The 24,483-nt window shown below is 38.2% G+C and overlaps 1 protein-coding gene across 3 annotated transcripts in view; it reads right to left on the bottom strand.

Annotated features, from left to right (window-relative positions):
* The window catches only part of LOC136831179 (carbohydrate sulfotransferase 11-like), a 63,513-nt gene that overhangs the window by 24,340 nt on the left and 14,690 nt on the right, over positions 1 to 24,483 (bottom strand). Inside the window, exon 1 of one of the 3 annotated variants that reach the window (XM_067091143.1) lies at positions 7,755 to 7,863. The exons of the other annotated variants lie outside the window; for them this stretch is intronic. Within the exon in view, the coding sequence (XP_066947244.1) occupies positions 7,755 to 7,845 (91 nt within the window). The 5' untranslated portion in view covers positions 7,846 to 7,863. Of the gene's footprint in view, positions 1 to 7,754; positions 7,864 to 24,483 lie in introns of those variants that run through there. 3 annotated transcript variants of the gene reach the window in all.

Here is a 24,483-nt window from a genome sequence, read left to right as displayed (position 1 = left end):
TGTGTGTGTGTGTGTGTGTATCGTGAACGGTTTAAAATGAAGTGGGCAATATGAACGGAAGCAAATGAAAGTGGAAACTTTGCGCTGACTGACCTACAGTTCGGTCTACTCTATATTATTTATACTAAGAAGCCATAGCACACTATTATGCCACTACAGTGTATACACGAAAATAATCTAAGTTATTCTAAAAACTGACTTACAATAAAAGCCTCTCTCATTCAACTGTAAAACGTTGGTACTCAGTTTCCTAAGAAAAGGTAATGAACGCGATATGAATTCACGCGCGCAAAAAGAATCTGGTATGAAGCTCGACCAGGTGTGACAACGTCCCTACTAGTTTTACAATTAAGCAAGACTGCTCACAAGTAAAAATAGCTTCTGTGTTATATTCAATAAAGTTTGCAAGAATTCCTGACAGTTTTAGCAATAAACGGTCTTGAAAGTTCACTGAAGAATCCCTCTAGTAGGTTATTTATCATTGATTCACAAAGATGCGTCCCTCAAGGAAGACTTTACAGAAAAAACATGACTATAGTCGTCCCTATAATCATTCTCCTAATTGCTAATTCAAGGATGAAGCCCTACTGTATGAAATAAAAAAAACTATAGCCTTCTGTTAGCTTCAGTCTAAACAGCAAGGCATCTCAACTTTCTTACATTAATGTATGCAATCACCTCTTCAAGGACGTCTGCGCTTCTGGTGCATTAATACACTTTATGCTAACACAACTGCTCCGTTGCAATACGACTTTCAAGTTCTCTCTTTCTCTCTACATTCCTCCAGATACTTCAAAATTATCGTTCCCTATTCTGGTCTATCTCAACACATTCCACATACACAACCCTCTCAACCGAGACTTGCTTTTAACTTCAAGTTTAGCTAAAAGTCATTTAACCCAAAAGGACTCGCTTTTGCGTGGGGAAAATAAGTAATAATCATCACATGACCGCTGAGTCATGGATGTAATCAAACTACATAAACACCACGCGTCCCGTTAGTCTTAACGACAATAATCTCAAAAATGACTGCTAGCAGGAGCTGTAGCAGCCGCCCTATCATACCTATAGCCCTCAAATAGCCGTAACAATAACAAAGAACCTGACAATTGTGTTAGGTAGGCGAAGCCAAAGGTTTACATGTGTCCGCATACATCTTAACCTATTATACTTGAAGTGGACCACGATAGGTCTATGAGCACGCCCAACCGCCATCTCTCTCTCTCTCTCTCTCTCTCTCTCTCTCTCTCTCTCTGTAATTACTACACTTACTACTGTTTAATTATCAATGTAAAAATAAAACAAATGGAACTCCAAGCACGCGAATAAACAAAAGAATCGAACGATTCAAATGCCCGTGAAGAAGTAAACCGCAAGCAGAAAAAGAGGCGGAAGACGACTCGCATTTCCCATTTTCTGTTCACGCAATGCGATGCTCACTCTTTCGGCAGCACCGCCAATTAAACTGTCCTTGATTTTTATTCCCCTCGCAAAACTTTCAGGGATGCAAGATAATTACTTTCAACAACATCAACTGCAAAACAATGACGACAAATAAAACAGCGCTTGATGACAATACGAGCAAAAACAAAGCACTAGAGTATAAAATAAACATACAGGACACACACACATTAATACTTGAATTTTGTTCCGGTATTTATTTGCATGATGACGTCCAGAGTAAAATGCTTCCAATTCCTTATAATTCCATCTCTAAAGTGACAGTTCAAAAGAAAAAAGTAAGAAAAACAACACTGCATTTGCCACATACAAATTACAGCTCTGAATGCAGATAAGGTTATTTTTGTAATGTAACCTATACAATCTGACGTCTCCCTTCTTCAGAAGCTTACAACTCAAAAGTTACAGTGGATTCTTTCTTTAAGAACTACTGTAGTTCTGTTTTCCAAGAAAAAAAACTTAAAGCCGTCTGTAATGCATAATAACTCTAGATAGTGCGTCTCACAAAAAATTCATAAAAGTTTACAAAAACCAGACTAATTTCATAAAGTTTTTCTAAACTTCCAACAATAAAAACACTTACATACGTCAACATATAAACGTACAAGAATTTTTGCGGTATTACGTACATATAGCCTACATACATGTATACAAATTCATCAACACAGGAACCAAAATAAATACCTAAACCTTTTGGGGCTATTCAACATGACCACCGAGCATGAGCAGTCGAGTGCAACAAATGACGGTCGGAAAGCGTCCCTCTGATACGGCAACAATAAAACACTTAAACTGCAGTTTAACTCGTTAAAATTAATTCGATCGTATACAAACAAGTCCTCTAACGCTGGGGAAGCTCTCTTAAGAAATCAGAAAAGGGATAAATTGGTTGCTATTCACAAGAAGACATTCTTATTAAACCATGAACATAAATATACGTTAATAGTTTCGAATATTCTTTTGAAACTGGAATCATAACAAACCCTGAACAAGCGCATGTCATATTATATTTTCGTAAGACTCAACGCCTGATTCAATCTATGTAATACACGCAAACAATGCACATCTTTCTTCATCTATATTACTTTTCCATTTCAATCACTCAGCACAATGAACCTTTCTCCTTCTCCAAACACAGCCATCTGCAGAGCCACGCAAGATTTTTTCATCTATGAAGCATACAAGTTTCCTGTGAAACGTCACCTTTTGTTTTATTTTCCGTGTTCCTACAGTTTGCCTATTGCAAAAAAAAAAAATTGATTTATCTTCAATCTACATCCCTCAGCAAAGCCAAAAACAGTAACTGACTGTCCTTACGCATTCTGAACATCCTGCCCTTTCACTCTGGTTTCACTTAAAGGCACAACATCCAGATTCTCTCCTACAGCCTAAAAATCTACTTTCTTTTACACCACATCCACTCGCACTAAAATCTCCAAGAATTCTAGAATTAATGCTTAGTTTCTTTTAAGTCTTGTTGCAACATGAGTAGAGGGTGTATTTTTGAAAGCCCCACCTCCTTGGTCAATCGATTTTCACGACAAACACTGCAAGGAAGATGCAAGTTTTGTTTCCTGGTTTCAATCTGAAGTGGAAACAAAAGGCGTTAGTTGCTGGCTTCAAGGGAAAGATCTTCCGCAAGATACTTAACTGCTCTGTCTAAGGACAAGGTGCCCAACGGTAAAATATCAGCTCTAGGTAGTTCTTAGCGAACCAATGTCTAACGCTTATTACCGCCATAGTAGCATTAATTTTTCTAGTGCCCAGTATCAGATGCAGTCCCTCTCTCTGTCTGTCTGTCTGTCTCTCTCTCTCTCTCTCTCTCTCTCTCTCTCTCTCTCTCTCTCTCTCTCTCTCTCCAAAACGAACAACTACACGATAGACGGGCAGAGGAATAAGGAGGCTACACTCGACTCCTACTTGAGAAATTAGTCACTACAGTACATGAGCTTCTTGTGATGATCATCAGAATCCAGTCACAATATAACAACTGTGCTTACCATTTGCACACAAATATATACATACATACATACATAAATATATATATATATATATATATATATATATATATATATATATATATATATATATATATATATATATATATATATATTGTATCTCTCTCTGTAGCAACGGGAAAGATTGAGAGAATATTCAAATTTCTTCTTCTTCTTCGAGAGAGAGAGGAGAAACGTGTGTTATGGTGTACCCACCGAGTGACAGCCGACAAACCCGAGGAACAAGACTGGCAAACCTTGATTCAAGGACAACAGTCTTACTTACATTTTGGGAGGAGCTGTCGAGCGCTGAGAGAGAGAGAGAGAGAGAGAGAGAGAGAGAGAGAGAGAGAGAGAGAGAGAGAGAGAGATAAATAAAAACCCCGGAGACGGCGTTGGAAGACGTGTTGTTGTAGCCTAAGCCGCCACCAGCAAATATCGCTCATTACGTAAGTTCTACTTCCCGCTGACTCACGGGCATCAAAGCTGACCGCAGACCGATATTTCCTTCAGTAAACCGCCGAGATCCTTCTCGCTTTTCAGGAGAGTTAGTTACTTCTCCACGAGATAATAGCGCCGCAGCAGAAATGAACTAGATGACTTGCGTGGCTCACGTTACAGGGGCACAAACATACGCACGCACACTCATTCGCGCAGGGAACTGAATAGGAAGACATGTGACATTTCACTCGTATATCGGTATACGACAAAATCCACAGCTTTCCCAGGGTTTGTTACGTAACAGGACGACGACACTGGATCGAGTGATGGGGGAAATTCGCCCTTTTTTCTGAATTATCAATACCTGGTGTTTTTGTTATATTTTGGTATTAACCTGATAAAGTTTTACATTCCGCCTCCCCCCGCCATGTTAATAGGGCTTTTATTTCGAACTGTGTCCTTACTAAAAGAAACTGAATTACTAAGAAACCATATACGTAAGTGTACTGTACACATATATACACACACATATATAAATATATGTAAATAAAGGCAGTGTCTTTATTCATATATTCATCACGTTCCATATTTTCGTGATTCAGTTACACACACACACACACACACATATATGTATATATATATATATATATATATATATATATATATATATATATATATATATATATATATATATATATATATATATATATGTGTGTGCAAGGTCATGCAAGCTCTGTTAACCCTAAATAGAATGTTACTGAACAAAGTAAAATAAATAAGCAATTTGAATGCACAGGTAATTATCTACAAGAAATATAATTGTTGGTTTACCAAGCACAGTATTTAAAATTTTTTCAGCATAACTACACGGGAATAAGTATTCCTCCCAATGAGAGATTTTTTTTAAAGCAATTATGAAAACGAACATTAACAAGCCTCTTATATAATTTGTTATTATCGAGCTATTCATTTCTTAAAGGTTCCCAAGTTTCCACTAAAGGAGAGATGAAAGAATTTTAAATAAGTTAAACCACGGCACATGGATCTGGTCTCCTCAATTACTGCGTGTTCCGGTCGTTTGGTTAGCGCAAGTGAGAAGTGAGAGAGAAGAAATACTATGGCTTCGCTGATCTATCAATAACAAGAAGGATTTTCACAATAGCTAACCTTTAAAAGAAGAGGCGACATGGACAAGAAACTTCATCTCTTGGAATTAAAATAAGTCTTTGATATGCACAGCAAAAGTTTCACTTAATATCAAGAGTATTCAAGAAAAAGAAAAGCGACAGAATTGTTTTTTTTTTTTTTTTGCACGGTCTAACTGTCAGCAATAAAGAGAATGTTTGTATCACACGCGAACACATTCTTCGACGGTCTGAAACAGTACTTGTATGGTGTGCTTTTTTTTTTTATAAAAGCACGACATGAAAAGCAAAGTAAGCTTCAGTTTCAAGTGAAAATGAGCTCAAGTTTCCGTCAATCTACCTCAGAGTATATATATACTGTGAATATATATATATATATATATATATATATATATATATATATATATATATATATATATATATATATATATATATATAAACACCAGTTGCGACTACAAATTCAATGCTTGAATCAACTGGGATGCAATGAGGTTTCAGCGGGACGTACATCGCTTCCCATCTCTCCCACGAGTGAGACGGAGTTCCCTGGCTTGGAGGGCAAGAATGCTATCGATCACAGCACGACCCACATTTTATATATTATTAAACAGGTCTTATTGAAAAGGATGGCTGCATAATGCGAATTCATCTTATACAGGATCTGTGCTATTTTCCTTATAATTCATCCTTTTCAATATTATTATTATTATTATTATTATTATTATTATTATTATATTATTATTATTATTCAGAAGATGAACCCTATTCATGTGGCACAAACCCACACAGGGGCCACTGACTTGAAATCCAAACTTCCAAAGAATAATAAGGTGTTCATTAGGAAGAAGTAAGAGGAGGTAAAGGGAAGTACAGAAAGAAGAGCTCTCACTTATTCAAAAAGAAAAAAAGAAATTAATAAATTAATAAATATATATAAATGTATTAAAATGCATGGAGAATAGTATTAGGAGTTACATATATAATATAAATATACATATATATATATATATATATATATATATATATATATATATATATATATATATATATATATATATATATATATATGCATAAAGATAGATAGATATAGATAGACAGACAGACAAGCAGTTAGATAGACAGAGAGATCTATGCAAAAAAATAAAACAACCCAAATAGTAACCAACAGGACACACGCACAACACTGATGGCGACCAAATTTGGACATCCAAAGACTGATTCCTAACCAACCAGGCAATCCCCGCCGAAGATGCGAACCAAAAACATCTTTAAGGGGAGTCGAAAGTCACTCGATATGGAATGTGGAGCCAACCAAGGTCCTCTCCTGGGCGTGTGAGCCACCTTTTTTTTTTTTTTTTTTTTTTTTTTTAGTTTTTGCGAACAAGGACCCCGCCTTCTTTTTATTTATTTATTTTTTTTTTTTTTTTGCTTTTATTAAGTAACCAACAAGTTTCCTTACCAGGGTGTTACCTGTACGTAAAACAGCAGCCAACACAGTGCCTTGCATAGCAACCGAAGTCCCTTATGTTAAGACCGCAGGTTTGTTAGTCATGAAAAATACAAACTGATTTAAAATTTGTCATTTTTCACTTTAAGTGATTAAGTTTTGATGACTAGAGAAGTTAGCGAAATGCAGCTTATCTACGAAACCTACCTTCTAGGAAAAGGACCTACTGCAAAGCTAAAGCCGATTTCCGTGTTAATTTTCTTACATGGAAAAGATCTGTAGGTCAAGCCACTAAAGAAAACCACTGACAATAATATGCGTTTGATACGCGTAGCTTCGTGGTCAAGAAAAAAGGAACCTACAAAAACCCCTCTTAAACTCCGTTCCATACAGCACTAACTACGAAGTGCAAAAAAATACGAAAAAAGAGGTTCCACTGCGAGGAGGTGAGGGTTGAAAGAAGTCCCATACTTTGTAGTGGCGTACCGTAGGTCCTTATACTGAAGATCTACTTATTCTACAAAAAATTAGGAAAAAAAAAAACTCCACTGCGAGGAGGTGAGGGTTGAAAGAAACCCCATACTTTGTAGTGGCGTACCATAGGTCCTTATACTGAAGACTTGCTTGTTCTACAAGATCAGGTGTTAAAGGTAAATAATCACTTTCAGCGAGTAGATGGAGACAGTGCTAAAGCTCCAATGCGAGGAGGTGAGGGTTGAAAGAAACCCCATACTTTGTAGTGGCGTACCGTAGGTCCTTATGCTGAGGATTTGCTTATTCTACAAGATCAGGTGTTAAAAGGTAAATAATCACTTTCAGCGAAAAGTAGATGGAGACAGTGCTAAGATTATCTATATTCCAGAACTCTTCTTGAACCGCCAAACGAAACGAATGTTATATTCGCCTTTTCTTCACATAGGCTGACATTGCATTCATGTACACTGTATAAAAAGTCTCACATCACCACTTTCCTAACCGCATGCTTTTCAACATCGATGATATCATAACCCATTCCTAATTACCCCCAACTCGATGCATTACTCGATTCCAGCGATCGAATAACCCGCCCTTCAGTATTCACAATAGCAATAATCAATATCACTGTGAAAGGCGATGTTTCCCCAGAAGCTACCAGAATGGTATCATCGTGGCTTAATTAACTCCCTTCTCATAAAATCACGAGAGTTCTTTTCCACCACAACGAAGAAAATCACTCTCGCACTCAATATCAGCAAAAGCCAACGGAAGAAGAAGAAGACATACCCACTCGATTCAGCTTCCTCCCACGTGGTACCCAAAACCTTACACCGCCAGGGCCACTGCCACCTGTCCCTCTCGGCTCTGAGGCTCCCATGGGCCTCTCCGAGTTTCGGAACCAGCTGACATTTGAACTGTCTGGGACTCGATGGGAGAAACAACCACAAAAACAGCAAGTACCAAATTACATTCCCCTTCGGTCCCTCCCCACGACACCTATTATCTTTCCTATTGGTCTCCGCTTTCCTTCGCTGCAGGTTCTTTCCTTTACGTAAGTCGGGAATTGGTTCCTGCAGGAATGGGTACTCTTTTCTCGTTTTCGGAATCTTTGACTTTCTTATATTCTCTTGTCTATTCCTTCCGTGTCTTTCCTTCCTCGCGTTCTATCATTCCTCCTCTTCAACTGCCAAAAGCAAACACAACTGACCGGTCGTTTGCACTATTTCTCAAGTTACGCTTTTTTTCTCAGAAGATGACAATCAATTAAAAATTTGGTCTGCGATTCATACTTCAATGATGCCTGATGTATAAACACTTACACAAGTTTATCAAAAAAAATACAGAGGCCAGTTGGTAAATGCGATCCTCATACGAGACTTCTTGGTTACCGAGGGCGGCGACTGACTACACCGGAGTGTCGCTTTTAACTTCGTCGCCGTCGCCACCATCAGCATGATGTCTCGAGTTTGTCGAACACCCTGGCACCGGATCGTGTTCTCACCACAAATGGTATCGCAGCACAACACGCATTAATGACGTTACCTGTCCTGCAACCTAGGTTCCCACCCTATTGGTTTATGTAATTCGGCCAGGACCTATGGCGGAGTCACTGAACTAACTCTCTCTCTCCAAGCAGAGCTAATAAGTCACATCGTATTCTGCAGTTGACTACTCAAGTATAATATGCGTTATCCAAAATAACTTTACTTTCCACAATTACAACAGTCATCTTTCAGTAATGTCCTTTCATAACACAGAAAGCAAACGGAAAAATAAAGTTATGCTCTTATTTTTATGATATATTCTAGTTACAGTCGACTAGTCACCAAGTACTTGCTTCACCGTCCATGTCAGAGGTACGCTAGATTTCTCATAAGTGCCCAAGTCCTTTCGCCCCCTCTCTGGGACCGAACTCTGGGATTGTACGTGTCAGTCATGAAAGAAAAGAAAAGCTAAGAGTCAAAAGTGCAGGTCTATGAACAGCTGCTGCATTAAAGTTTCCCCTGGTTCAATGTACAATAGGCATAAAAGGCAATAATTCTTATCAGTGGTTTTTTTTTTCTGCGTGATGCAACGAGTTTAGCGACAGGGACATTACGTAACTTAATGAAACTGGTACCAAGTTGACTAAGTAACTTTCCAGCACTGATGCTAAAATCATTCTTGTCAATCTTTCCACACCTAACTCTCATTCCGCTTGGGAACAATTTATTGTCTATGTCACATGGGATAGTAATATAACATGCATTTAAAATGTAAGCTTTAAGGATTTAATGAGAGAGAGAGAGAGAGAGAGAGAGAGAGAGAGAGAGAGAGAGAGAGAGAGAGAGAGACTTCCTACAATAATACCATGGCCGCATTCTTCCACAAAGGAACAAAATTCTTGACGTCACAGCTTGGAGTGCTATCGAGATATCCTAAGAGCGTAATTCTGGAAGAAGGATATTTTGAAAATTACTCAACTAATCTCACATGTTTTGAGTCATAAAAGTTACGTGGTATTTTTGTTTCTTAATGAAGGGCCCTTCTTTCTTGTGCACTGACACAATTCCGCTGAATAGCAAAGAAATATTCCACAAGACCAAAATCTTGTCAAAAATTTTAATAAGCCTGCGCAGGAGAAAACAGCCATAGTTCATCAGCTCAGAGTAACCACGAAACTAACAAGAAAATAATGATAAAACATTATATATCAACATTTGGCGAAAGTCTAAAGTTCGAGATTGTTTCCAAAAACTCATCAAGCAACATTCCAAGACTCGGCTCATTAAGCAAACATCGTCACTATCTTCAACATAATGTTCTAACTTCGGATATGATATTGGAGTTCTATAAAGCAAAAAAAAAGTTCCACAGTTTCAGGTAATATTTATGCTAGTGTCTTCGCCCCCAGCTGATGATGATGATGATGATGATGATGATGATAATGAAGATAGTTTAACCGAAATACTTAGCTAAATTCCAGAACCTTATACTTAGCTAAATTCCAGTATCCCTATACTTAGCTAAATTCCAGCACCTTATACTTAGCTAAATTCCAATACCTTATACTTAGCTAAATTCCAGCATCCTTATACTTAGCTAAATTCCAGCACCTTATACTTAGCTAAATTCCAGCATCCCTATACTTAGGTAAATTCCAGTACTTATACTTAGCTAAATTCCAGCATCCTTATACTTAGCTAAATTCCAGCACCCTTAGCGGTTTATTCCAACCAAGTAATTCTACATGCTTGCCCATAGTCACAAGCAATTTGCAATATCGACCTAAAACATAACACAGAAACTCTCATTAAAAATGTAAGTAACGTTGGGAAATCTGATATACCATCAGAATAACATGAAATTTGAGTAACAAAAAACGCAATCGTTTTGAGTCTACGACAAAAGTAATACGGACGGCAAATGAATTCGGTAATTGCTTCTGTCGTCGTTTTTCTTTTTACGTCTGCTATTGGGGGAGTCTGCTGTTAAACATGATGCTCCTGACCTCATAAAACTACCAACAAGGACCTTGAGCATTCATTTAATCTTGTTTTATTACCATGAACTCAGCCAAGTAATTCTCTGAACTTACATTTAAGAGAAGCTGCTACCTAGATTTTCAACATCTGTTATTCATTCTTGACTATTACCTAAGTTTTATCAGATCCATTTGTAAATATTTTAATGATTAAAAAATGTGTCAATAAATACAATTTCTATATTGCTACATGAAAAATAAAATAAAACAAAATTACTACGTTTCATCTCCTGGCAAAGTTGCCGTGCTTCAGAAAACAGAAGAGCTCCGAACACAGTTGGCCTTCTAAAGACGTTGTTATTCTAACAAATCTTTATCTTAAAAGCAGATTCTCACTTTTTTCTATGGTATCTATTGCAACAATACTCAAGTATGCCTGTTGCTAACAACAATATTAAACGTGTCCGAATTTAGAGGTACAACTTAATTTTTAAAACAAACATTTCCAGGAAAGTATATACAGCAGGAAAAAAGTATAAATAGTAAGAGAAAATGCTTTCATTACTAACAAAGATGTTGCATACTCAATTGCTTCAATATTGATAAGAAAGTGTAAAAAATACACTAACTTTAAAATAACTTTATTTTCCAACCTTTTTGGTCTTAGGAGAAAATTATAATAGTAAAATTTCTCCCTCTCTCTCTCTCTCTCTCTGCACCAACCGAGGCCTCTCCAAACAACATCGACTATATTGAAGATAAGTTGCCAGACAATTCAAAAATTAAGGCCATGTGGGGTAGAGAGAGAGAGAGAGAGAGAGAGAGAGAGAGAGAGAGAGAGAGAGAGAGAGAGAGAGTGGGATGAGGGGGCGACAGAGGAAGAGATGAGAATTAAACTCTTCACTTAGCACTGAATGCAATCCTGTGCACATGAAGGCTTTGTTTGGGAATTTGCTTGAGCGTATCATGAGCCATTCTTTTTTCTTTTTGACTGTCTGCAGTAGCAAGCATCGAACATTTTTTTGTGTTATGGTTTGTTTTAGAGTTGAAGGAATAAGTAGTTCTACGGAAGCCTTACTGCGAGATTACGAGTTGTGATATACTTTGAAATACGAAAAGGGCAATCTGGACAAAAAATTATAATTCTCCATAGCCGTCTAACTTTTTTAATATGGTTAGTGATATAGAGAAATGAATCTTTTCGAATGGATATATTTACCTATTTATGCATGCAAACAAACATTAGATTAAAAAATAGACAAATCACTAAGGGAAAGAGACAGGGAGGTATGTTTATCAGTCTCAGGAAAGTTGTAGATCTTTCACCTGACATGAAGGCAAACCTGTTAAAAGACTGGGCTTCTAATCACGACTATGAAGCAGTTAAGGACTAGACAATTTGAATGCAATACGACTCTATTGCAAAAAAATAATGCATTATAGCTCGTGTGAAACTCGTCCACTCTAGCAAGAGATCTGATGGAAAAAGGACATAAAAAATAAAAAGAAAGCCAGAACTGATAACCCCAGAAGGAAACGAAATCCAAAACTCTAAAAAATTTCTTATAATTACAGGAAACAATGAAAACTGAGGCAAGGGGAAAGTTCCAGATTTTGTGGTAGCAGAAAGAAAAGAGTCACCGTGACGAGCAACTTGATGAATGTTCATGGGAAGTGATGGAATGGAATCGAATATAGAATTTAGGCCAAAGGCCAAGCGCTCGGACCTATGAGGTCATTCAGCGCTGAAACAGAAACTGAAAACAGAAAGGTTTGAAAGGTGTAACAGGAGGAAAACCTCTAAGTTGCATAATTAAGCAAATGTTAAGAGAGGCTGAACAGCAAGATGGAAAAGAATATGAATGGAGGTACAGTAAAAGGAATGAAAGGGGTTGCAGCTTGGGACCGAAGGAACACTGCAATGAACCTTACGTAATGCCTACAGCGCACCGCGCGAGCTGCACTGACGGACGGGAAGTGATGGCCTGGGGTGCCACGAAGCTAGAGAGCTAAAGAGACGACTGACTGAAATAATACTGATAGAAAAGAGCCGGGGACACAGGAAATGAGCTGTCTTCAATTTAATATTTTCTAGTAGCGACACAACAGAAGAAGCACATCAAATAGGCATCCAGTTTTCCAAAAGGGGATACATAACGCTAGTAAAGCTTTCGTATATGGAATGATGAACTTAACGAAACACACCTCTCAAGGCTGTTTTAGCACTCTGAACTCCTTGATCGCTTGGAAACAAGTCAAGGCAAGTCTGATGTATTGAAGAATGCTGACGGAGGTGGGATGCTGAAAAACTGGGTCAAAATAGAAAAACCGGACGAATGAACGGAGAAAATGGAAGGCGCAATCTTGCTCTAAATATCAGTTCATATCAAGAGAGAGAAGAAAATCCTAGATTAAAGTGAAATAAGAAAGGACAGCTGAGGGGGCGGAGGAAGACTGTCTTCGAGGGGTTCAGTCACCTGCAGAGACATGGATATGTGAACTGGTTGAACTGGAAAAATTAAGGCAAGAAAAGAAAAACGTGAAGAACCCTAACGGAAACTTGGAATGCGAGCAGATACTGAGACCGTCAACAAGAAGCAGAGAGAGAGAGTAAAACAAAATGCCATAAATAAGTTTCAAGAGGGGCAGTAAAGCTATGAGCAGGAGGTTGCTTATGTGCTAAAAGTTACATACACACAAGTATTTGTCTACTTGTCAATTTATCTACCCATCCACATACTGTAGAAGTCACTTACACTCTTTGGCTGCAACCAAATATAGTCGCCTAACTATAATATCCATAATTCTCTGCTCAAGTCAACACAGGCACAACTGGATTCAATGAAACAAGCCTAAATCGCCCAACCCCGCCCCGGAAGCAACCCCTTGCCCTTTCACTGACGAGGAGAGTGTCATGACCACTAGAAGGCAGGAAACAACAGATTTATCTGTAGACCGGGACCACTCTTTTCGGAGATGTGGGATTACCTCAGCGAGAGGTTCCGATTTTCCAAATTCTGGAGTGGGCATCCTCTTGGAAAAAGGAAACAAATATATATAAATTTGTGTGCAAATATGTGTGTGAGAGCGTCTGTTCCTGTCTTACTTACTCTCTCTTCCCCCACCTCTCTCTCTCTCTCTCTCTCTATCCAACCAAACATGCAAGTAATTAGCCTCCATGAACCAATATGGCGGACGGAGGGGCCTTGTCCATTCATACCTAAGGGGGATCAACTTTTCAAACGACTGCATCCTCTGTTCGTAAATGGGTCCAATAAAATTATATTCCAGTCGGTTCTAACTGCCTAGGACTGCATCTCTAAACTGATGACAAATAAAGGGTATTCTTTACATTCTTGACTGAGTGCGTTTTACAACCTAGCTGAGAATTGAGTCTGCACGCGGTCTGTGCAATTCTCCTCATCTCTGAATATAACGAACAATCTCTTCTTTTCTTTGTCTTTCAAATCCCAATTTAGAAAACTTACTGCTTTTACTGTTCGCCTCCGCAATAAAGGTGAAATATTCTTAGTATGGTGACACTACGATGAAGAAGTTATGCCGCAAGGATTATCAAATCACTGAAAATTTCATTTCTTTTTTCATACTGGTGAAAATTTCGGTTTTGATTATTACAGGAGTTTTTCTCTCTGCCAGAGTCTCGAAGAACGCCATAGATTTTAGAGCTACCTAAATTTCAGTTTCAATTCTTACTCAAAAGTGGATTACGGTACATAACCTAACTTAGTACAACATGAATTCTAAGTCTTGATCGAGGTGCATACCGATAATAAGTAGATGATGACAGTTTCCTTTCACAATTGATTCTGTGACTATCTTTCATCCAGAAAACAGTATTGGTTCTTCGTAAGGAAAAACAAACTTGAATACAATTGATTAGTAAGCAATGCAACTGTATGCCATACCCAAAGAAAATATAAAAAATGTTTGCAATCTTACGCGACAACTAAAAATGAGCTTCTGGAGAGAGTTAATATTGAAATAAACGGAGAATGATTAAATGGGAAATGTTAAGGCATCAGGGAACTTGAAGAAGCTCATTAATTCAAGATAGGGATGGGGAGAAAGATATCTCTTACTTTATTTTTTACGAATATTCATTTGCAGTAGAGTTTTTCTTTAATGTCATCTAATCATTTTGAACACATTGTAATGAAGTACAACTATTCGGCTTTAAAATACCACAAAACTAGGAACATATGATATAAACTAACTTTACACACATCAAGTTAAGAAAAGTCTCATCCAATGCAAACTTTACAGCGAGAGTTTGGTCTGCTGTGATGTCACACACACAATATATATATATATATATATATATATATATATATATATATATATATATATATAGAGAGAGAGAGAGAGAGAGAGAGAGAGAGAGAGAGAGAGAGAGAGAGAGATAGATAGATAGATAGATAGATAGATAGATTGATAGATAGATAGAAAGAAAAAATGAAACAATTTTTAAATCCTGACGGGTTTCGCTTTTGAAGATGTCTGGAAAAACTCAAGGCAAAACGGTCAAGATTTATACCTTTCGATTCATGCTTTCCTGTGGTACACCTGCATGTGCACATACCGTGCTCCGGCGGTTTCAACGCCTGTGACTTAACTGCAACCTACCACTGCTCACTAACTATCAGGTATTCAATTCACTGCTTAGTTCAAGAGTGTCACAACAGGATCTGATGGAATGTGCCTAAACTGCTCTGCCTAGGCCATGAATCAAACCCTGGCCCTCCCGCTGGTGATGAGGTACTCAAGAGAGAGAGAGAGAGAGAGAGAGAGAGAGAGAGAGAGAGAGAGAGAGAGAGAGAGAAATCAATTTTGTTGTGAAGTTAATCTCCCCCCTAACAAGTAGGAAACGAATATCACTAATTACAAATTGATGTAATCTAACCCCAACCTCCCCCCTCTCTCTCTCTCTCTCTCTCTCGTTTGTAACGACAACGGTTCTCACAGGGGTCAAGTTGAACCTCCACGGCGAAATAGGATCTCCATCGTAGTAACTGCCTATTATCTAAGAGACAACCTGTTCTCCTTCTTCAAAATGTAACTGCTCATCGGCACCCAGGTATCCATTACTGAAGGAGGGTGATATCATGCAGTTTTGAGTTTCTATATTCACCATGTGACTTCGTAAAGATCATTAAAGCCAATTGGACAAGATAATTTTACAGTCATTTAAGTCCTAGGCATAATATTGAAGTAGGAAAAAATGACATGTCATAAACAAGGCACTATACAGAGTTTCAATCTGCGCGTGCGTCTTCATTACCTGAACGACTCAAAACAGCGATTCTTGTGTCGGGAGTTTGATGTAATGTGTCTAGCAATTTTCTGAAACTGACTAAGAAATGCATTCCATTTTGGGTCCTGACTTGTGACCTGGTATACATGAACCGAAATCAAAAGGATTTAAAAGCCTAAAAACAGTTTTTAGCTTCTATACTTTTAGTTTAGGCAATTGGTGCACTAGGATCAACACGCAGTTTGGAAAATACAAGAGATCAGTCACCTATTACGTAAAAGGAAGGATTTAAAAGTAAAAGGAATACAATTCAAAAGTCCCCTCAGTTCTTTCACCTGTTATTCAGAGATTCTAGTATTTCAAACGACTCTGATGGCAAAGATACATCCTAACTAGAGAGCGCTTTCTAACTGTCCATGACAAATAGTAAATTTACCATGTCTTAGAATATTTCAGTTACCTCATTTATTAATATGAAGCTAAGTATAAATTCTTTTTATGCTGTGTCATGGAACAGCAATATATTTGACAAATTAAATGTTCTAATTTTATGTTAGACATGATATTCAACTTAATTATGCACTACAAAATCTTAATGCATAGCCTTGAAAGATATTTGTATCCGATTTTTTTACAGCCCGCGCTAGTTTTTGTAACCTGAAAGTAGGTGAAAGTCAAAATATTTTAAGCAAGGACCTTGCTATTCTTTCTATGAACTTTCCATAATATCTGATATAAAAAAAAGGTGTAACTAAAAAGTAAGTATGATAACCATAACAATAATTGGATATCTGTTTCCGATCCACTCATCACGGCGACGAATTTGGTCCTCTGAAGCGAAATCACTTCAAATTTCTGATTTTTTTTTTTTTAGTGCAAAGGCAAATGTGGTTGAATGGCACATACAGTTTCACTTCACTTTTATAATTTCTCAGAAAACATGGGAATTGGAATTTATACGATACTTAATCCACCAGTTATGTAGAAGCTTCGAGTACTTGATAGGCAACCAAATATTTAAATCTTGTTTGAAGTGTCATGTTTGGGTACACTGTACATCTATATCAAGTTTCGGGGATTTCTGCCATTCTCGTGGCCTCATGACCTTGAAAACACTCAATATACTTAGCACATGACCTATATAATCATTTCATTTGCAGCTGTCTACTTTTTGCAATGGTGAACTTTAGTGATTGTATTCTTAATTACACGCTTAGCTTAATCTCTCTCATTAATATAGAGTAATTTCTTTTCAAACTTACCCTATCCGTACTGTAGGCAAAGAACCTGACCAATTTTCTTCCTCCGCCAACTGAGAGGGGGGGGGGGTCATGAACCTGACTGACCTGATCCCTGAGAAATGAATCAAAGAGTGAAACTTTCTGAGGAACGTCAGTCGAGCTGCAAAGCAAGAACCCCGTTGTCTGGACGAACATGTAGAACTGGCTGGTTTGGCTTCAGAAGGATTAGCATTTCTCATCGGAACCAGTCACGAATGTCACCCAAGGAACAAAAACTTTCCACGAACAAGTACAAGGAAATTCCAGAAAGGTATGTGCTATACTGGGTGTCATTACTGTGGTTGCTAGCCAAGTGTCCTTCATCATGGCTGCTACCTACAGCAGTCCTTTTCAATGCATGGACTAACAAAAGCACTTTGGGCTTTCACGGAACGTGCCCAAATCATCCGGCTTTGGCCCCCGAAAGTCGTGCCTTGGCTCACGGCTTTGCAAAGAGGCTGAGCCTTGGTTCCCTCAGAGTAAAACGAGTATCAGGAAACAAGCGAGCACACACAGAGAGAGAGAGAGAGAGAGAGAGAGAGAGAGAGAGAGAGAGAGAGTATATTTTCCTTACGACGAAGTGGCTCCATCTAGGGAGGAGGAGGAGGAGGAGGAGGAAAGAAGCACAACAAAGGAAAATAGAGCATCATCATCATCATCATCATCATCAGTCCTGCTGCAGTAGTGCAGAGATGACTCGCCCGTCGGGAAGGCAGATAGTGTTCCCGCCATGAACTTGTAACCTCATCTCTTCCACGGCTCTTGCGCCCTTTCCCAAAGCTCCCACCTGCTATAATAAACCGATGGCGTGGGCACGAAAACATGGTTAATTGTTGTTTTCACTTTGCGCGCACACTGTAATGAGTAACAAACAAAAGCATAGACAAAACACGCACGGGATAGATTTTATGCAGCTGGCCTCAAGTGATTTTCATGGAGAGTAGCTAAACCTTACGTACATTATATTTTGGAGCGAAACTTCCTCGGGCACTATTTATGAAGCGTGATCGACGAATATTATCTGAGGCACTTGAGTTTTGTTCTGTGTGATGCTTTGAAAAAGACTTACCTCTTTTCATTACGACAATTTTTGTTACACAGATTCAACTGAAGATTCATAGTAGAACGAACTACTTTTGCGAAATCTAAACAATACTGATCAGAAATAAGGAGTAGAGATGCCCAGAGATATGTTCACGTAACTTCAGAATAAAATGCCGATCATGTATAAGGCCCAACGTTTCCCAATCCTTTCGGAAACGATTCAGCCCACCCAGGAAGTACTTTCGCAATTTTTTTTGCCTGAGTCTTTCAACAGAAAACTCTACTATACGCAAAAGCAACCAATAATCGCAAAAACTGCCAATGCAACTAAAATATCCTAATAAGAATATAAAATAAGCAAAATTATAAAAGTTGCAAATTTGTCTAGACTAATACAACATTATTACAAAACCACCCGAATCACCAGCGCCACGGCTGAGCTTGCTTGGTCTTCATATTGTTCTTCATTCTTGCTTTGATAGCAGATACACGCCATGGCGAACTCCATGAACTAACGAAGCTGCCCTAAAAAAAGAAGGCTTATTGCTCCACTTGGGTAATTAGCTCTGGGAGCGGGGAGGGGGAGGAAACTGTCATCTTCAATGTCCTCAGATAACTATCCTAATGTTACCAAACTCTGCCTTTGTATCATTTTGTAAGAAGTTTAATCTGTAGGAGATGTAGTATGAGACACGTCTAATGAAAAATGGTAAAGAACATAATCAATATATTAGTACGTGTATTGTAGGCCACTCTGACTTCCGAATTCTGGATTTTCTTGTGTTTTTATGTACTCTTTCTACCGAATGCCTTCAAATCCAAGACAGGAAATAAGTGGAAACCTCCTCTTTCCACTTGGGACTCGAACCCTCACTCATTAAAAGGCAGAATTCAACGCCAACCAACTATGCTATCAATAAGAATAACTAAACGTGAATCGAGTCTAGACACATGTTTACTAAGACAGAAAATGAATGTTATGCAGTTTCATTTTCTTCCTTTCTTTATTTTTCATTTGTTGGATTAAGTACTTAGAATCTACTGGTCACTTTCACCAGACACATGAACTGTGATAACAGCGACCTCGTAACTTCTCCATTTGCTGATATTTATGAACTCTAGAGGCACAAAGAGAGTTGTGGCTGTTACGAAACATGTTTCTGGCGAATGGCTCCAGCAGATTCTATACGTCTGCCCTTTTTTGGTTATTCCTAAGAGATTAGGCAGTATTGGTTATAAGGGTATGGTGACCTGGACTGCCACACTCCACACACAATCACTGAACTTCTATACATCTGTCCATTTTTGGTTATTCCTCAGAGATTAGGCAGTATCGGTTATAAGCGCATGGTGAACTAGACTGCCACACTGCATACACAAACACTAAACTAAGTACATTAACAATCACAGGGACTCCACCTGCCTTTCAAAAAGTTTACTGAGGAATCTAAAACCTTCATCTCTAATACTGCATCATCTAAATCATGTTAGTAAAGAAGTATACCCAATAAATGTACATTTATCTAGGAGGAGTCAAAGAGTTCGTGTCTTGTCTTCCCGCCACGACCCATCAGAACCAGTTTAACAAATCATCAGCGGAGAGCTTTAAATGCCAAGTCAACAATACTCCAACCCACGCATTACCGGGGACATTGGAGAGCTGCATTTATGTCCTCACAATATCCTTAAAACAGCAAAGATACAGAGGACGAACTGCGTTGTCCCTGGCAAGAGGATGAGAACACCCTACGTTGTGAAAGGATGACAACAGCAAACGTTGAGTTTAATGACATCCTGCAGTTCGAGATGATATCGACGTCCTACTCTCAAAGGGCATCAGTATCCTACGCTGCATTGCATAGATAATCTGATATATGAAGGAATAAGTTACAGCCTTATACTTCAAGAGGATATGTGGTCTTTTTTAAGTATTGTATTCTTATCAAAACGGGTTAATTTCACTGGAGAGCCTGCTCACAGCCTAGGCCTATACTTCAAAGAGCGGATGTTGTAATCAAAAGTCCTCCTTGGTATAAGGTTAGCAACATGAAACAGTCATTTTACTCTGAGTGCCTTTAAACGATCCCTAACACCTTGTTTATGGATCAGAGGCAACAATAACAATTGATTCATTTGGCACTACTGATCCACAAATTAAATAATAATGGACCACCCTTCATGTGCATAAAAGAAAATTACTTACAATGGAGGACATGAGACGAAACCCTTCTGAAAGTCAGATGGTACTGCTATTGGTATACGTGTTCTTGAGAGAGAGAGAGAGAGAGAGAGAGAGAGAGAGAGAGAGAGAGAGAGAGAGAGAGAGAGAATCATTTATACTAGAATGCAAGTGGCGAAACCCTTCAGAAAGTCAGATGGTATTATACGGGTTCTTAAACCACACAGAGAGAGAGAGAGAGAGAGAGAGAGAGAGAGAGAGAGAGAGAGAGAGAGAGGACTCCTTAACGAGATAAAATCATCTTCTTAACCCCCACTCGAAAGCGTTAACGGAAAACCAACAACAAAAGAGGATGCAACACGAAGTATCCACGACCTGACAGGACAAACAATATCATCACCGAAGCGCAACTGACCAACAATGGACTCATTGTGGGAACAAACAACTTCAAGTCTTGCCCTAATCAGCTGTTTATAAATCTCCAGCTACGCAGTGGTTAATGCCTTGAATTATTCCCCAATGCAAGACTGCTAGTTTAAGTTACGAGGCTACTCAGACTGTTGCAGTATCACAAAGAGTACTGCAGGGTGAGAATCCCACATCGTTTTCCCGTGTTCGTGCATTAATGCTGCTCGTGAAAATATCTTAGCAATGTGAACTTTCAAAATCTTCAGATAATCTGATGTTTATATAAAAAAAATCAGAGACTTCTTAATAAAACTTTCATAATATAGCGAACAAAACCAGTCGCACATTAAAATCGCTTTCGCTCACAAAAATTAACCACTAAATAAATAAAATAAGGATGAAAGTAAGTAATTTAGGTTTCTCCTGCCAGGAGGTGTGTCTCGGCAGAAAGTGTCTGCATGTACTTGTACAACAAAAGTCAATGCTTTCAAACAATGCCGGAATATAAAATGAGATTAAACGGAATCATTATGTTCATTATGAATAACCTAAATCCCGGGGAAAGCGACTGCATCTTAAATAATTTCCTCTCATTAAGGTTTGTTTAATAACTGCCTGATTGTGATTGCAATTATAATCACGCATCTTTTACTTCACCAAGCACGTCTCATGTATGGAATATTACCGAGCGCATACCATTCACTATAGATGTTTGTGCACGAACCACGATACATGACCGTAGAACGAAGTACTGAATACATGCAAGCGGCAATTACTGTTCTCTCGTCCGCCCGGTGGAGTAAACGGCACATTCGTCGCGTGAAAACGCAGCTTCTAATTATATACCAGACGGTCATTCAATATTGTTGTGGGTCGGAGCCTTGAGCAAGGAAAGAGGAGGAAATAATAACTATCATTATCAAAGAAGAACCTCAAGGAGAGAGAACCTCATCTTGGCATGGTGGAAATATTCTAAGACAATATTCTGCGAGGTTTATCTGAAAACTAAACGGAAATATGAATACAGTACTGTATCCGTGCTTGGATGAATACACTCACACGCACATACATATATCATGTAATTCACAATATATACCCAGTACATACTGTAGCTTAATTATCTGTATATATATGTTTTGGGACTTGATAAATTTGAAGTCCCAATCTCTAATATTTCGCGGAATTATTCAAACGGAAAGTCTCTACTCCAAGTGCAAGAGTTTTAGCTGAACATACTAACGCCCTCGTAAAAGCATAAAGAGGGATATTAAGTTATTGGCAAAACTGAAACTTGAAACGTATTCGAGCGCATGCAAACTTCTACCAATTAACTATGAAAGTAACACCTACTGCTGTTGATTAGTGCAAAAGTAGCAGTGCATAAATTGTTGCCATCTTCATTGCAAACTAAGGCACAAGCTAAATGCTATATTCCTAACTTTCCCCACGAATAGAAACTAAGGCGAACATCCACCAAAAGAGATTTGTGTCACGAAATCAAATAAAATAATGAAACAAACAGCTATGTGAGTCAAAATATTCATGAATAAAATTACTCGTACACGAATCCACAAACATATCTATCACATTCTTTTTCATCTGGCAAACTCACGCATGCGCACTAGCGCGGACATACATGCAAGTACAAACATTCACGAACTGCAGTTACACGAACACTTAATCAAATACCCTTTCCCCCCAAAACTGTTGAGGATATCATTAAATTTACTAAATTAGGATACATCATTAACCAGTTACCTCTGAAGTATTATTTCATGATAATCTATTTGGGCATCTATGATCCCCGTTTCGCGAGCGTCAGTTTACGATACCAATCAACCGATCGACAAAGAAATAAAGACTGATCTAGAAGAGCAGACACACTCAAATATGACCACTTACACATCAGACGCGACGCGATCAATTCCTCATCAATGTGACAAACCTGTCTCATTGAATTACATACAGTGAATCCTATCTTTAACAATACATTAAGCTGGGTGCACACGAACCTGGTGTAGCTTTCTACGATAACCAACATTCTTTTCATTCAAGTGAAAAGGTGGTGTTTCCTCTCTAGTTTTTCATACGATCTACAAGGAACAAGAGTATCTGTGTCCTTATGAAGCCAAAGCCTGGAGGAAAAAGGGAACAAGAAAGACCCGCTTCTTAAGAATATGGGAAAACCGAGGCAGGAAGGGAACTTCAAAGCTTGGCTGAAAGGAAAAATACGCAACTAGTCCAACCAAGCGCCGGAAGTGTCACCTCCTCAGGAATGAATTCGGCAGTTTAGCACAAATTTACATACATCTTTAAACAACAAGCCCAACCTAGCGCCGGAAGTGTCACCTCCTCAGGAATGAGTTGGGGAGTTTAGCACAAATTTACATTACATCTTCAACGGCTGCGTGAAAAATGTGTATTTACATTCTCTATAGTGATTCAGTTTAGTTATCTGGTCTACTTATCAATGGGAAATCCAAACAGCGCTCAACTAACAAAAATACCCGTTGATTTCCTACAGATTGAAATAGAGCACGGAATTTAGGCCAAAAGCCAACCACTGGGACCTATGAGGTCATTCAGCGCTGAAAGGGAAACTGACAATAACGTTTGAAAGGTGTAACAGTAGGAAAACCTCGCAGTTGCACTATGAAAATTGTTAAAGAGGTTGGGAAGTCAGATGGAATACAAAGAATATGAAAGGAGGTAGAGTAAAAGGAATGAGAGAGGTTGCAGCTAGGGCCCGAAGGGACGCTGCAAAGAACCTTAAGTAACGCCTACAGTGCATCACGCGAGGTGCACTGAGAGCACTACCCCACCCCACCCCACCCCCTACGGGGTAGATTCTCATTTCTATGTAAATATTCACGCAAGTAATAGTTTCTCCGAAGATGACAAGGATTTAGGTGAAAAGACACTCAAACATTCTCTCTCTCTCTCTCTCTCTCTCTCTCTCTCTCTCTCTCTCTCTCTCTTCCTGATTGCTTATTCCACAGACTCCCCCTAAGCCATGCATGGCTACGCGTCCTCTTAGTATCTGATATTTGTGAACTTCACCCTATTTAACTGAAATAATTCCCATGCTTTTATTCATTAAAAAATTCTTATTCAACACCACGCAAAGAAATGAACTATAAAATTGTAAATTACTGTGAAATCAGTCCCTGGAAGATGTTCTTAAAATGGAACGACTTTAAATCGGTTTCATTCTCAAATTCTTAAATCAGAAAAAAAAGTTATTTTCACTCAAACCTTCTGTATAATGGGGGTTTGTATATCTTTGTTTGAAATGCATGAGAGAGAGAGAGAGAGAGAGAGAGAGAGAGAGAGAGAGAGAGAGAGAGAGAGAGAGAGAGAGAGAGAGAGAGAGAATTACTAGCATTGCAGCTACTCATTGCATTCACTTTACAAACTATTAAATATTCCACACTATATATGTATATATACTGTATATGTATATATAAATTTAGATACATATTTAGATTCACATAATATATAAATCAAAACACCGTATATATGAGTCTTTCAGTCGAGAAACATGCCAAGCGCCATCATGGGCCATGGGTATTTTTAATGTAATTTATTATATTTTATAAATGGTACTTGGCATGTTTCTCGACTGAAAAGCTCATATATTGTACATAAATCTAAATATACATATACATATATAGATATGTACATATATAGATTTTATATATAATATATATATATAAATATATATATATATATATATATATATATATATATATATAAATTAACTTTATCACATACACAATTGTTCTGTGCGTTAGTAGAATTACAAAAGGGTCTCATTCAAACTGGATGGTATCTAATGGAGTATTTATTCAGAAAAGGTTACAAGCTTT

This window comes from Macrobrachium rosenbergii, chromosome 4 (assembly GCF_040412425.1).
Source record: "Macrobrachium rosenbergii isolate ZJJX-2024 chromosome 4, ASM4041242v1, whole genome shotgun sequence".
Taxonomy (NCBI): domain Eukaryota; kingdom Metazoa; phylum Arthropoda; class Malacostraca; order Decapoda; family Palaemonidae; genus Macrobrachium; species Macrobrachium rosenbergii.
Note: the sequence above shows the minus strand (reverse complement) of the source record. Positions and strands in the feature narration are given on the sequence as shown.